This window comes from Neomonachus schauinslandi, chromosome X, assembly GCF_002201575.2.
Source record: "Neomonachus schauinslandi chromosome X, ASM220157v2, whole genome shotgun sequence".
Taxonomy (NCBI): Eukaryota; Metazoa; Chordata; class Mammalia; order Carnivora; family Phocidae; genus Neomonachus; species Neomonachus schauinslandi.
In genome coordinates this window covers 119,881,073-119,897,544 of record NC_058419.1, presented here as the reverse complement: position 1 = coordinate 119,897,544, position 16,472 = coordinate 119,881,073, and the positions used below count along the sequence as shown (strand labels likewise).

Genomic DNA, 16,472 nt, shown 5'->3' with positions numbered 1-16,472 from the left:
ATACATGGCAGGACATGGATGAAACTTAAAACATTATGCAAGTGAGCAGAGCCAAACACAAAATATTACCCCTTGCTCGATTCCAGCCATATATTGAACATTAGCACATAGCTCCATTGCACGGATATAACATAACTTATTTAACCAAGCTCAATTGTTGGACTTGAACATGTGTCCCATTTTTCAGTATTACGAACAGGGCCATGATGACCACTTCATGACTATATATTTGTGGCCGATCGTAATTATTTCTTTGGACGAATGCCCCAAAATGGAACTGCCTGTTTGAAAGTCGGCACCTTTTAAGGCTTTTGATGAATAGTGCCAAAGGTCCTTCACAAAGTGTGCTCGCTCTGTGCTCCCACCAGCAGAATGTGAACGTCCCATGTCTCCATTCCCAAATATAGCTCTGCGTACCCACGGGGGTTGTTCCAAGCCCAAGGGCCCCACCGTCACGGTGCTCTGTGTTTGTTTGCAGTTCCCTGGGTGCGCGGCCGCCATGCTTCTGTTCATCAATAGCGCTAACTGCCAAGTGGCAGGTTTTGCTATCGCCACGGTTGGATGGATCCTCACCACCACCTCCATGGGCCTCGTGGAGTGGAGAGTGTGGCACATGAACAACACCTCTCTCTTTCCCTCTGGCCCGGTCTGTGTGGGAATGTGGAAAGTCTGCATTTACCACCCTATCAGCAACTATAACAGAACCAAATTGTGTCGCCATTTCAGCTACCGTGATACTTACCTCCCTCTTGATATTCATGTTTCTCAAAATCTCCTGCTGGTCGCCAGCATTCTAGGCCTTTTGGGGAGAGCCTCCATCATCTTTGCACTTAGGAATGCGTCCATGGGAGTTCGTCAGGGGAATGCCACCTTCAATCCATCTCGCTTACAAACTCCCCACGGTGAACCAAGTGCACCCTCAAACTTCAGAGATGTAAAAGTCCTGGTTGCGTTGGCTTTGCGAATCCAAGATTACCAAGAGTTAATGAGAAGTATTAGCAGGATGTTCTATTAAATATTTCCAAGGATTAAAGACCATGACAAAGGTAGTTTGGGGCAGAAAGTGGCTGTTTCTTTGTTATCATCTGTGTCTTTAGTTCATTGATTCACTGTTTCATTATTTGAATTAAGGAAATTTCATTTAAAAAAATCTTCCTCACCTGCCAGTTGGTCTTATCAGATCTGAATTTTAATTATTGTTGGATAAATAATCAATACTGTAAACCTAGTGTATGAAACCTAGTGTATGAAAATAAGATTTTCTGTGGTTCTCACATTTCCCTCTTAAACTTCTGCTAAAAACAACCAACTTTATTTCCTGTGTCATGGTGATAACATTGCTCTATCATATAAAATTTTCCAAAATGTGTGGAAGTGGAGAGAATAATATAAGAAATCCACACCCATTATCAGACTCAGCAATTACCAAGGTTCTGTCATATTAGCTTTATATCTCCTTCTCCCTTTTATCTATTTTTTTCCAAAATATATTTTTTTAAGATTTTATTTATTTATTTGACAGAGAGAGAGAAACACAGTGAGAGAGGGAATACAAGCAGGGGGAGAGGGAGAGGGAGAAGCAGGCTTCCCACCGAGCAGGGAGCCCGATGACACGGGGCTCAATCCCAGGACCCTGGGACCATGACCTGAGCCTAACGCAGATGCTTAACGACTGAGCCACCCAGCGCCCCTATTTTTTTTCAAAATATTTTAAAGCAGACATCATGTCCTTTCATCCTTATATACTTCAGTGTTACTGTCTAAAAATTGGGACATTTCCTTGCATAACCATTTTATGCCTTAAAAAATTTAACAATAATCCTATAGCTTATTTTTTCTACACAAGATGCCTACTCTGCCTCTTAAATCTTAAAGTACTTCACCTACCACACCCCCTCTGCCTTTTTTTCCTGTTTCTTTTTGTTTTTAATTTTATTTTTGAGTAATCTCTATGCCCAACAGGCGACTCAAACTTAAAACCCTGATGTCAAGAGTCACATGCTCTACCACCTGACCCAGCCACACACCCCTGCCTTTTTTTCATTTTAATAATTTTTTTTTTTTTATTTTTTTTTTTTTTTTTTTCATTTTAATAATTTTGATTTGCTGAAGAAAGTGGGTCAGTTGTCCCACCATTAAACTTGTTACCTCTCAAGGCTTCATTAAATTCCAGGTCAGCTCTTTGTGGAAGAGTATTTCCAAAGGCAATGCCCTGTACTTATCCTGAGTGCATTATAGCAAGTAGCATGTAGTAATTTTCCTTTTTAGTGATGTTAAGATTGATGGGTCGATCCAGAAGAGAAAAAACTGAACCATCTTGCGAATTTCTTTTTTTTTTTTTAAGATTTTATTTATTTGTCAGAGAACACAAGCAGGGAGAGGGGCAGGCAGAAGGAGAAGCAGGCTGCCCATTGAGCAAGGAGTCCGATTTGGGGCTTGATCCCAGGACGCTGGGATCGTGACCTAAGCTGAAGGCAAATGCTTAACCAACTGAGCCACCCAGGTGCCCCTCTCTTGTAAATTTCATCAACCCTCCACCTTTTGATGGTCCTTCTGTGAATCAGTTATTGCACTAAGGATTAGAAGTGGTGACTTTCTAATGTGAACATTGTTGTCAGATTTATTAGCCAAGATGCTTTTGTAAAGAACTTTCATCAAGTATGGCTACTTGGGTTCTCTAAAATTTAGCTTATATATAAAAGGCAAGGTAAATGCTTCATTTTTCTCCCTGTAATTGTTAAATTTCTAGAGTAAGGAGGAAGAATGCCTCAATGGTTTTGGCATTGGCCAATGTATTTTTTCAATTGTTTTCCCTATCAGTTTTCATTTTTGTCTTTTTTTTTTTTTCATATCAACAACTCTTGAGTATGAACTCATGAGATTGTTTCCATGTTTTTGTTATGGAAATTTTTTGATGCATTCAAAAGTAGATGATTATCTCAACTTCAAGAATCCTCCTTATGTGCCCAATAGTGTTTCGCCCCTATGCTCACTGACTCTCATCAACCCCAGCCTTGGATTATTTAGTAATAAATGCCCAGCAGTGTATTATTTTATTCATAAATAGTTCAATACACATCTCTAAAAGATAAGGACTCCTTTTTCTTAATAAAACCACATTGTCATTATCACACCAAGAAAAGTGAGTAATTTCGTAATGTAATCAAATATGTAGTCAATATTCAGATTTCCCTAATTGTCTCATCAATGTATATTTTTTTAAGATTTTGTTTATTTATTTGACAGAGAGAGACACAGTGAGAGAGGGAACACAAGCAGGGGGAGTGGGAGAGGGAAAAGCAGACTTCCCGCGGAGCAGGGAGCCAGATGCAGGGCTCGATCCCAGGACACTGGGATCATGACCTGAGCCGAAGGCAGATGCTTAACGACTGAGCCACCCAGGTGCCCCCCATCAATGTTTTAAATAGTAACTTGTGGCTATCTATATATTCAAAGTGTTTCCCTCAGCTGCATTCATTATTCCTTTTATGATCATACTGGCCCATCTTTGGCAATGGAGCCACACGGACATGTGGCCTTTGACATGTCTCTATCAGAATTATTTTGAGATTAAATAAAACAAAGCAAAACCCTTTATTGAAGGCAGTCATAACCTGTTTACCTCAAACAACTCTACCTTTTCAATTAAATTAATTAAATGGAAGTGATTTTCCTAAAGAACAATGTACTAGGGAGAAGGATATAACAAGAGGGGCGTCTGGGTGGCTCAGTTGTTAAGCGTCTGCCTTTGGCTCAAGTCATGATCCAGGGTCCTGGGATCGAGCCCCACATTGGGCTCCCTGCTCCGCAGGAAGCCTGCTTCTCCCTCTCCCACTCCCCCTGCTTGTGTTCCCTCTCTCGCTGTGTCTCTCTCTGTCAAATAAATAAATAAAATCTTTAAAAATTTTTTAAAAATAATTAACAACTACATTCATCAAATATTAGATGGTGAAATTAAAGCATATTTTTACTCTATCTGATTATCTTTTACATCAGTGGTTCTTAACCTAATGGGAATTGTCCACAAAATAATTCCCATACACACAGAATTTTGCGCTGATTCACAGATCTCTTGAAATTTATTCATGAATTTCATTTTCAAAATAAGTGACAGTTTTCAAAAATTGATTTATTGTTTTATGGACATTCTAGAAACCACTCTCCCTTCTCATAATTTTCAGCTTATTTTTTAAATTAATTTTACCAACTAAAAGCCTACCGACTATTAATTAGTACAGATACACCCTGCTTAAAATCATTTTATTAAACATATTTCACTGATGGTTCCTATGATTAAACTTTAAGAAAAAAAGCATTTTTTAAAATAATCTCTGTGCCCAACATTGGACTCAAACTCATCACCCTGAGATCAAGAGTTGCATGCTCTACTGACTGAGCCAACCATGTACACCCTGCACTCCCCTTCCCCCATCCCACCCTCTGCCAAAAAGCATTTTTAATAAAATCAAATCATTACTGAAATCATGTTCCTTTTTTCAAGAAGAAGAAGAAGCATGAGCAGAGAACATGTCAAAGGGAAAATTTTTTCAACAGAAACTATTTCTGGAGCAAAGCAAAAAAAAAATTTTTTTTTAGGTTTTTTAAAAATTATTTATTGAGGGGGAGAGGGAGGAGGGGCAGAGGGAGAGCAAGAGAGAATCCTTAAGTGGGCTCCATGCCCAGCAGACCCCAGTGTAGCATTCCATGAAGGGCTCTATGTGGGACTCGATCTCACAACCCTGAAATTGTAACCTGAGCTGAGATCAGGAGTCAGGTACTTAAACTGACTGAGCCACCCAGGTGCCCCAGTAACAAGGCAAATTCCAAACAAAGTATGATCATGTGACGATCTTCACAATTTCAAGACTTTTCAGACAATAAAATAAAATATGCCCATTGGTATGCTTATTCTCTTCCCATCCTTTTTATTTCTTAGTTGTTTCTGCTTATTTTTATATATAAGTTTTATAATCAACTTGTATTACTCCAGATCGGAAATAAATGTATTTTTACTGGGATCGTGCTGTTTATAAGTTAACTCAGGGATAATTTACGTATTTATAATATTGAGTGTCCTTATTCAAGAACATGGTATGTCTTTTCTTCTGTTCAAGTCTACTTGTGTTTTTTGAGGAATGTTTAAGATAGTTTTTTTGGTTGGTTTTTGGTTTGGTTAGGCTTTTGTTTTTTTGTTTTGTTTTTTGCTTTGGGTTGTTTCCAGAATGAGACAATTCTGAAAAAGGTACTATACACATTTGCATTTGGATTTATGAATGAATGCATTTTTATTTTTCTTGGATTGATATCTTAGAGTAGAATTGCTGGGGCATATTCTAATTCATTCTTAGACTTTCAACCCATATTTACTTTCCCATTCAGCACTTATAGTTATATGCATGCTATGGAGGTGGTAAATACTTCTCTTGGTGATATTAATACAACAGTTAATGTAATTTTTAAAAAATGTGTATTAGGAGTATAGGTCTTGTTTATACAAATTTAAATAACTGCTCCCAGAACCCCACCCAATAGGTAAGCCCTTGTGGACTGTGGAATGCCTTTTTTTCTCAAACTCTGTACGTGGTCCAGTCAGCTCCCAGGTAGCCTCTAAGTCCTTCTAATGCCCTATTTGATTAAATTTCGAAATCATGCTTAAACCATCATTCTCCCAGAGCACTGGCTGGCTCAGCTGGTAAAACATGATACTCTTGATCTCAGGGTGCTGAGTTCAAGCCCCACCTTGGGCATAGAGACTACTTGATGATAGATGATAGATAGATAGATAGATAGATAGATAGATAGATAGGACTTGGGGTGCTGGGTGGCTCAGTCGTTGGGCGTCTGCCTTCGGCTCAGGTCATGATCCCAGGGTCCTGGGATCAAGCCCCACATTGGGCTCCCTGCTCTGTGGGAAGCCTGCTTCTCCCTCTCCCACTTCCCCTGCTTGTGTTCCCGCTCTTGCTGTCTCTCTGTCAAGTAAATAATTAAAATCTTTAAAAATAAATGAATAAATGAATGAATGATGACCATCATTCACCCACTGGTGAATTATTTCACCAATCATTGGCTATCTTTCACATGAGAGATGCCACCAAAACATTTAACTAAAAGCTTTGGGGATATAGTGTATATATGACACACACCTCCTACTTGTGCTACTTGATTGGTCACACTATTCACAGCTCTTCAGATGTTAAAATGACCCCAATTAAACTAAATAAATGACTGAAGAAATATGGTATTAGTTAAAAACCAGATATAAGCACTTTATTTATTATTTATTTATTTATTTGAGGAGGGGAGGAGGGACAGAGAGCAAATCTTAAACACTCTCCACGCCCAGCACAGAGCCTGCAGCAGGGCTTGATCCCACCACCCTGACATGACCTGGGCCAAAATCAAGAGTCGAACACAACCCACCAAGCCATCCAGGCACCTTAGATATACTGACTTTAGAGCGACACACACTGAAGGTCATCCTGAGTTCACATGAGAGAAATCATAGAAGTCCCTCTTTTCAAAGAATATTTAAGTCTTTGAATAGTATAGTGTTTGAAAATATTTCCCCACTGTGTTATAAGTCTATCAGCTATTTAAATACATGTTCCAAAAACATTGCCCTAGAATGTTAAACACTTTGCCTTTAGGCTTTATGTCATGATTTGTGGGAACAGATACTTCCTCTCTGATGGAGATTTTATAAAAAATATTCTTTTTTTTTTTTTTTAAAGATTTCACTTATTTATTTGACAGAGAGACACACAGAGAGAGGGAACACAAGCAGGGGGAGTGGGAGAGGGAGAAGCAGGCTTCCCGCGGCGCGGGGAGCCCGATGTGGGGCTCGATCCCAGGACCCTGAGACCATGACCTGAGCTGAAGGCAGTCGCCCAACCAACTGAGCCACCCAGGCGCCCCTATAAAAAATATTCTTAAATATTTATTTGAGAGAGAGCAAGAGAGCATGAGCAGGGGAGAGAGGGAGAAGCAGGCTCAGGGCTTGATCGGGGCTTGATCCCAGGACGCTGAGATCAAGACCTGAGCCAAAGGCAAATGCTTAAACAAGTGAGCCACCCAGGCACCCTGATTTTGTAAAATGTTAAGAGCATTCCTTAGTAAATCTCCTTTCTGTGCTGACCATTACTTGCATAATGCCCTTAGCCCTCAAGCATTGGGAACTAGCAGGAAATCACACCCTTTTGCATTTAGTTAAAGAGTTCCTGGCTTTCTTCCCAAGTCTTTGAAAGGAGCTGGGTGGCAATTCTGAGTCCCATTCAGACCTTCAGGGCTGGCCTTGGACTGAGTCCCAGGTATTCCCCATGCAACCACAAGAATGGCTTGTAAAATGGTTCCTAGGTAAACACCATGTTTCCCCCAATGAAATCTTTCCCTATAATAGGTCTAATTAAGGCCAACTTTACATATAGGGGATTTGAAAGTGGATTTGTATAATTTAAGTGGATCAAAACCATGGGTTATTTGGAAAATGGAAGCTTGTAGAAGACATGCTTATGAGGAAGCATTGCCCGAACACACTTCTCTCCCAGAAGAGAGATGGTGACCATGGAGAGAGTGGCTCAACTGCCATCTATTGGTCACAGAAGCAAGAGAGTGAGTTGGCTTTGGTGGAAATTAGGTGGTGACCCTCTGCTGCCTTCAGTCTCAACAGAGAGCAAGTCGATGGGTCATAAAGACTTTAGATACAAAAGACGAGGGGATCACCAAGGCAGGGTCTGCCTTGAGGGAGAAGGGTAAAAGAAGAAAAGGAAAAAAATGTGTTTCAAGACCTTCTGAAGTACCTTTTGGAAAGAATATTTTTTACAGGAATAAGCAAAGAGAATGTATCCTGTGTATTTCCAGTTGGTGCTGGAGGATGCTGTAAGGGCTGGTGATATTTCTTTCATTCTTTCTCATAGAGATCCTTCCAAGGTAGCCAGGAGCCAGAGAGATGCCATGTGGCACTTGGGCTGGAGACGAAATCAAAAGTGCCAGAACATTCGTTGTTGAGACCCCAGGAAATAAAGAGTCCACATAAGGGTAACAGCACTCGCAGTCTGAGGGAGGAAGGGTGGCCCAGGTTAGTGCTGACAATTCCTTCATCCTCCGCAGCCTTCCCCCTCAGGCCCACCTCGGACTCTGAGGACACACCAGGAGGTGATAGTTGTCATAATGCCCAATATATTGATGTTTCATAGTTCATGGATTGCTTTCACCTTTCTCTTTCTGGCAGCCCTGGACAATGTGCCGGGTTGGCTTGAGCACCGGGAAGCACAGAGTTCCTGTGGCAGAGAAAGGGTGCAGGGCGGGTGGCTCCCATCTTCCACACGAGGGATCAAAATGGAGAGATTCTAAGCGGCTTGTCCCTGGTCAGAAAGAGGAGCTGGGGTGAAATCTGAGGTCTTTAGACACAGTCCTCCAAAATAGTGGTGAAAGCAAGTAATAGAATTATCTGCTGGAGAGCTGTTTTTCTGCTCCAAAAGCTCACTGTCCACGTGACTGAGGGGTCTTATTGGAGACTTCACACACCACCACAATGTCCTCTGCATATTCTCCTTAGGACATGTGCTCTTCCTCTGTACGAATGACACACGACTTCTGGAGCCTAGAAGATTCCATCCATCTGTCTTTCCTAGAGTTCTCTTGTCTCCTCTTCTAAGAGAGAGACTCCTCCAACAGAGAAGATCAGGGGAGCAGCAAATAGTGTGTGTGGGTTCTCTGTGAAATGTCAAAAGTCCATCTAGATTCCTGACTGGCCGCAGTTGTGTTAGAAACAATTCTACAGAGCACAGATGTCCTACTGCTGTTTGGCTATACACATCAAATTCATGAGAAAACATATGCCTTCTTTATAAAATATCAATAAATCCCTCCCCATTAAAGCCTCAAACTGGAGACAACCCAAATGTTCAGCCATGGAAGTAAAGATACACAAACTAGACGTGCCCATACAATGGAATGCTATACCACAATAAAAATGAGCAAAGTGATGGTTTATTCAACAACACAGGTGAATCTCAAAAACATTATGCCAAGCAAAAGAAAACAGACCAAAGATAGATTATATCCTGTGGGTTTCCATTTTTGTGAAGTTCAAAATAGGCAAACATAACTTATGGTGGGGGACACCAGAATAGTGGTTACCCATGAGTGATGGGCAGGCCTAGTGGATATTGACTAGCAAGAGTCCCGATTATTCTTTTTATCTGAGTGCGTGTTACAGGGGAACCTCTGTAAAAATTCCTTGAACTGCACATGTAAGGTGAGTATTTGTAAAAAAAAAAAAAAAAAAAAAAAGGCAGGGGGGCGCCTGGGTGGCTCAGTCATTAAGCGACTGCCTTCGACTCAGGTCATGATCCCAGGGTCCTGGGTTCAAGCCACACATCGGGCTCTCCCTGCTCAGCAGGAAGCCTGCTTCTCCCTCTCCCACTCCCCTGCCTGTGTTCCCTCTCTCTCTGTATCTCTCTATGTCAAATAAATAAATAAAATCTTAAAAACAAAAAACTCTGTAAATTATACCTCAACTAAAGTATGAAACAAAAAGAAAAAGAAAATTAAAAATATAAGTTTCTCCCACTTCTCCCTTTTTGCTATCACCCTTCTGCCCTTTTCTCTCCTTTCTGCACAGTTCTGTTCTTGGTTCACTTTAGTGTGAGTTTCTAGAATTTTGTAAATTTAAATTAAATTTAGTAAATTTAAAATTGCGTAAATTTACAACCTTAAGCATAGTCAGGTGACGACCATAGTTAAGGTAGAATACAGAGGGGGAAGAATGGTACTGACCTTTCCAACTGAAACAAAACAAAGAGAACTATGTCAATATCTATCCATAATCCTTGTCCAAGAAAACTTAGGGAAGGTACATCCCAATGACCCTGACCTTGGCTCCTATCATGACACATCTTTCTTTCAATCCACTGTGAACCTTCTTACAATTTTTCTTCTTATAATTTTCATTAATTATAGTGACTATTTGGTCTAGGACCTCAAAAAAGAAATTTCTATTCTAGAAGACTTCTCAACTCTTCAACAGGTGTTCGACTGCTCTGGTGCTTTACTGCATCTCTTGTCATGTACCTGCTACTAAGAATTGACAGAGCAGCCCTGGTAATCATGAAAACATAAGAATGTGTTTGTACTTTTTTTAAGCCAGCTCTAGGCTCAATGTGGGGCTTGACCTCACAACCCTGAGATCAAGAGTCATGTGCTCTACCAACCAAGCCAGCCAGGCACCCTAAGAATGTCTTGATTTACTTCTTTTCCTTACACTCTCGTGGCTACTATTTGTACTAATGAGAAAGTCTTTTTATTTGTCAGGGGAACTACTGTGGTTTACTTTTTGCCCTGGTTAAGTAGAGTCTTGAGACGACATAGGGGTCCCTTTAGTTTAATCATTTCATCTTCTCTGTGAAGAGGTTAAATGTCACTGGCTAGTCCCACAAAGGAGGGAAGACCAGGCCCCTCTTATTTTGACATAAACGCACATCATAACATTTTTGGCATGGTCACTAGCCTCTACACTGTTGGCTTTTTTAAAATGAGTTTATTTGAGTATCACTTGGAATGTGAAATATAGCTCCCAACACTGGGTGATGTCATCTCCACCATCTCATCTCTTCACACGTCACAGTGACATGACTGAGTGTGCATGTGGGAAAGCAAATGGCTGACTTGTGACTTAGAAATGGAAGTGACAATTCATATGGAATATAAGAAACAGCACAGAGGATCATAGGGGAAGTGAGGGAAAACTGAATAGGAAGAGATCAGAGAGGGAGACAAAACATGAGACACTCAACTCTAGGGAACACACTGAGGGGAGATGGGGGGATGGGGGATGGGATAACTGGGTGATGGGCATTAAAGAGGGCATGTAATGTGATGAGCACTGGGTGTTCTATGCAACTGATGAATCACTGAACTCTATCTCTGAAACTAATGATGTCCTGTATGTCAGCTAATTGAATTTAAATTTAAAAAAGAAAGGAAGAAAGAAATGGAAGTGATAGTGTGGCCAAGCATAGGGTGTCACTCCTTCAATAAATTGAACACACCTTTGCTCTTTATAAAATATCTGCTTTTTTGTGATACTTTTTTATTATAATAAAATATATATCACATAAAATTGACCATTTTAACCATTTTGAAGTGTACAGTTCAGCAGCATTAAAGATATTCATATTGTGCAACCATGGCAACCATCCATCTCCAGAACATTTTTCACCTTCCCAAGCTGAACTAGGTACCCAATGAACACTAACTCCCCATCCTCCGTCCCTCAAACCCTGGCACCTACTGTACCACTTTCTGTCTTTATTATAAGTTTTACTAATCTAGGTCTCTCATGTAAGTAGAATCATACAGTATTTGTCCTTTTGTGACTGGCTTCTTTCACTTACATAATGTCCCAAGGTTCATCTGTGTGGTAGCAGGTGTCAGGATTTCCTTCCATTTTAATGCTGAATATTATTCCTTTGTGTGGATGGACCACATTTTATCTGTTCACCCATAAATGGGCATTAGGGTTGTTTCTCTTTTAGGGTTGTTGTGAATAAGGCTGCTATGAACATGACTGAATCCCTGCTTTCTCTTCTTTTGGTTATATATTTATCCAGAAGTGGACTTTCTGCACCATATGGTAATTCTGTGTTTAAATTTTTGAGGAATCTCTGTACTATTTTTCACAGTGGCTGCACCATTTCACATTCTCACCTTCAAAGTACAATGATTCCAGTGTATCTGCATCCTTGACAACACTTGTAATTTATTTTTTATAAAGTATTGGCTTTTACACTCTGGAAAATAGTATGGAGGTTTCTCAAAAAGTTGAAAATAGAGCTACCCTATGACCCAGCAATTGCTCTACTGGGTGTTTACCCCAAAGATACAAAAGTAGGGATCCGAAAGGGTACGTGCACCCCGATGTTTATAGCAGCAATGTCCACAATAGCCAAACTGTGGAAAGAGCCAAGATGTCCATCAACAGACGAATGGTTAAAGAAGATGTGCTATATATATATATATATATATATATATATATATATATTTATATATATAATTTATATATATATATATATATATATACAATGGAATATTATGCAGCCATCAAAAGGAATGAGATCTTACCATTTGCAACAACGTGGTTGGAACTGGAGGGTGTTATGCTGACCGAAATAAGTCAATCAGAGAAAGACATGTATCATATGATCTCACTGATATGAGGAATTCTTAACCTCAGGAAACAAACTGAGAGTTGCTGGAGTGGGGGTGGGGTGGGAGAGATGGGGTGGCTGGGTGATGGACATTGGGGAGGGTATGTGCTATGGTGAGCACTGTGAATTGTGTAAGACTTATGAATCACAGACCGGTACCTCTGAAACAAATAATGCAATATATGTTAAGGAAAAAAAAAAAAGAAAAAGATAGCAGGAGGGGAAGAATGAAGGGGGGGGAATCAGAGGGAGAGACGAACCATGAGAGACAATGGGCTCTGAAAAACAAACTGAGGGTTCTGGGGGGAGGGGGGATGGGTTAGCCTGGTGATGGGTATTGAGGAGGGCACGTTCTGCATGGAGCACCGGGTGTTATGCACAAACAATGAATCATGGAACACTACATCTAAAACTAATGATGTAATGTATGGTGATTAACATAACAATAAAAAATTTTTTTAAAGTACTGGCTCCTAAAAGGTCTTTAGTTACACTAAGGTAAAGGAGACAAGAGGCAAGTATTTATATTTTCCCATACATTGTTGTCCTTCAAGTTTCAGTTTCATTTTTATGGGACATAGAGAAGACCACATATGGCCATTATTATAACTGACATAGAATCTATTTTTTAAATTCTCTTTTAATGTGAATAAATGCCATCTGCTATTAGGAGAGCCAGGAGCAATGTCAAAGCCTGGCTTTGCCATTTATATCTATGTGACCTTGTGTAAGTTACTTAACTTCTCTGTGCTCAGTCCCCTCATGTAGAAAATCCGATCATAATTGTACACCTATCATTGGACTGTGATGAGGATTGAATGATTGAATATTAATTCAAAAACTATTTGGGATAGGGTATGACCTATACAAAATATAAGGTATTTGGTAAGAGGCAGGATATGTTGGGCTTTGTTGAAAGCCCCAAACTCTACCTAACTGTACTTCTTTTACCATAGGTGGATCATCTCTCTTCGTGGATCTTTTAATTTTGACTGGACCTTTTCCCCTTCCTGTTTGAAATTTCCTACTGCTATGAAGACTATTTGCCATTCTCCAATCTTCTGAATGCTTGAATCCGTCTACATGGACCTTGGGTAAAATCTTAAAATAAGATATAAGGAGTCTTTCACATTTGGCCTTCAGGAAAAACAAGTTCCCACTCCATCAGTTTCAGACACAGATGCACCAAAACTTCCCTCAACTGGCATGTTTTCCTGTATTTGTGATCTTCTCCTTCCTAATTCCTTCATGCTGTCAAAACTGACCGGTCCTGTGGTCCGTTCCCTCAGAACTCCATTGGTAAGGAAACACTATTCCTGGAGAGTGAGGTGATTAAACTGGCAGGCAACCCCAAACTCATTTGGCTAATGTAACTAAAACTCCAGCCTTTGTGCTATTAGAAAGCTCATTCCCCAGGAGATTGTTGAACAGTGGATACAGTGTTGGGAATATCAGACTTCATAGCAAGGAGATGTATTTCTGCATGGGCAGAAAATCTTCTGCATGGGCAGTCATTTATGTGACCCATACACCAGCCCCCTCTAAACAGACCCTGCCTCATTTCCTTCTGCTAATCAGCAAAGGGAGAAGCCCCAGGAATATCATTTTCTGATTATCCCTACTACGAACTCCCAAGGATTGAAACTGAAAAAGAAAGATATAATTTGGCCACAATCTAGATTTTCTTCATAGGAGATATTTGCTTCATGCAAAATACATCAACTTATTGGAGCACCTTAGTGGCTCAGTCAGTTGAGTATCTGACTCTTGATATCAGCTCAGGTCTTGATCTCAGGGTTGTGGCTTTGGGCCCTGTGTTGGGCTCTGCACTGGACATGGAGTCTACTTAAAAAAAAAAAAAAATCAAACTATTTTTAAGTATTTGAGCAAGCGGTGGGTAAAAAAAGTAAATAGGCATGATGTGTGCAGCATATTATAGATTGTCATGGTCATGTTTATTCTGTTTTTCATTTAAAAGTATGTATTTTATTAAAAACCATATAATTTTTAGAAAAATATGAATGAGTCTCTGTCCCTCTCAGTTGATCAGGGTTACTACTCTTTTTGTGTGCATACTTCTAAAAAAAATTTTAATGGCTCATTTTTTTTTTAAGATTTTATTTATTTATTTGAGAGAGAGAGAGAGAGAGAAACAGCATGAGAGGGGATAGGGTCAGAGGAAGAAGCAGGCTCCCTGCTGAGCCGGGAGCCCGATGTGGGACTTGATCCCAGGACTCCGGGATCATGACCTGAGCCGAAGGCAGTCGCTTAACCAACTGAGCCACCCAGGCGCCCCTGGCTCATTTTTTTTTTAAAGATTTTATTTATTTACTTGACAGAGAGAGAGGGAGAGAGCACAAGCAGGGACAGTGGCAGGCAGAGGGAGAGGGAGGTAGAAGCAGACTCCCCACTGAGCAGGGAGCCCAATGCAGGACCCAGGACCCTGAGATCATGACCTGAGCTGATGCGGACATTTAACCCACTGAGACATCCAGGCTACCTGCATCCTAAATTTTTTAAAGTGTATGTACATATCTATTTGTAGAACTATAAAGAAAATTATGTGTTTTCTTTATTCTTTTTTTTTAAGATTTTTATTTATTTGTCAGAGTGAGAGAGCACAGCAGGGGGAGCGGCAGGTGAGGGAGAAGCAGGCTTCCCTTGGAGCAGGGAGCCCGATACAGGGCTCGATCCCAGGACCCCGGGATCATGACCTGAGCCGAAGGCAGACGCTTAACCGACTGAGCCACACAGGCGCACCTATATGTGTTTTCTTTTGACACAAATGATCATACCATATATATTATTATTCATTTTACTTTTCCTTTTTTTGGTGTACTATAGAAGTTTGTTCAGACAGTTCATATGGATTAACTCGTTCTTAATAATGGCCTTGTAATGTAATCCTGGATGTACCATAATGCAGTTAACCATTCCTCTATTAGTAGACATTTATTATTATTTACTTCCAATATTTCTCTATGATAGCTGGTATCTATCTTTCTCTATGATAGCTAAAACTAACATCTCTCTATGTATATTTTTGCATACTCTTATCTATATTTTGGTGTAACTCCCAGAATTGGAATTGTTGAGCAAGAGCTGTGAACATTTCAACTTTTGGGAGATATGTCACTTTGTGTTCCAAAAATGCCTTGCAAATTAATACTGTCACCATGGTCATTTTATCCTTACCTAAAATATTTAGAACCCTAATTGAAGGTCAATACATATATTGGACACTTATATGTGACTTTTAGATAAGAAGGACAAGACATAAATATTCAGCACTTTCTAACTTGTGACTCACTCAGCGTTTATTTTTTCTCTTGGGTGTTCCTGGCTTGACTCCACCATGCCTCTACCTTGTCTTCAGTCAACCTGAATTGAAGCACTATTTTCTCAAACTGATAGGCCTCTTCTTCAGTTATTTGGCCTGGGCTTTTGGAATCAGCCTAGCCAGCAGCAGATCCTGGCGCGTGTGGGAGTTTAATAGCAACATTGTTCCCATTGTGTTCATTGGACTTTGGGAAGCTTTCTATTTTCAAAAATTTAACATCTCTGGCTCCATTGTTGAGTTGCCGATGCACAGCAGGATCAATGGGAGCTGGGTCATTTCGGATGAAATCTGTTATGGGCAGGGCCTGATATTGTTAGCAAATTTTATGAAGTCAGTAGTCCTGATCTTTGGCTCAGTGGCACTTTTGCTCTGCCGGATCCATGTCCCATACCCAGATTTCCTTCGATTGTGTTACAACATCTCTGCCTTCTTTCTTGTCATCAGCAGTAGTTGTACTACAATTACTGTGAGCTGGAATTTTGCTGTGGATTTTTATGGCCAAACCACCCTTGACTTCCCACTTAGCTTTCCCATTGGAAAAGAAATTCTAATAAGGAAACACTTCTCCTACGTGTTCCCGCTAGGACTCACAACTGCCACCGTGTCGCTAATAAGTGCTGCCATGTTCTTCTGTGAAACATTTTCCATAAAACAGTGGAGTCAAGTGAAACCCATGGTTGTGGGCAAATGCCCAAAAAGAAAGGTCTGAATGAAGGATCTTCTCTTGTAATGGTGGTCAATAAAATTTTTTTTAAGAAACAACATACCTACATATCATATTGTTGTAATCATCTACTCATTTAAAATAAAACATATTTGGTTTTTCAGGGTGTGTCTGCAGCTTTTATTGTCCTATTCTTCTGTTCTGCAAACATCTTCCTGTCTTTGAAGATTTTCACTTCTTGAAATCTGTAGGCAAACATATT

At 40.1% G+C, this 16,472-nt stretch overlaps 2 protein-coding genes across 2 annotated transcripts; both read left to right on the top strand.

Annotated features, from left to right (window-relative positions):
- The first annotated feature begins 499 nt into the window (after window positions 1–499).
- Window positions 500–7,179, top strand: CLDN34 (claudin 34). The gene is made up of 2 exons (XM_021677512.2): window positions 500–850; window positions 7,159–7,179. Exons 1-2 carry the CDS (start codon window positions 500–502, stop codon window positions 7,177–7,179), a joined length of 372 nt encoding a protein of 123 aa, XP_021533187.2.
- Window positions 7,180–13,289: 6,110 nt separating this feature from the next.
- Window positions 13,290–16,255, top strand: LOC110580198. Its single transcript, XM_021690205.2, has 2 exons — window positions 13,290–13,300; window positions 15,583–16,255. The coding sequence occupies exons 1-2, from the start codon at window positions 13,290–13,292 to the stop codon at window positions 16,253–16,255; spliced, it is 684 nt and encodes a 227-aa protein (XP_021545880.2).
- The last annotated feature ends 217 nt before the right edge of the window (window positions 16,256–16,472 follow it).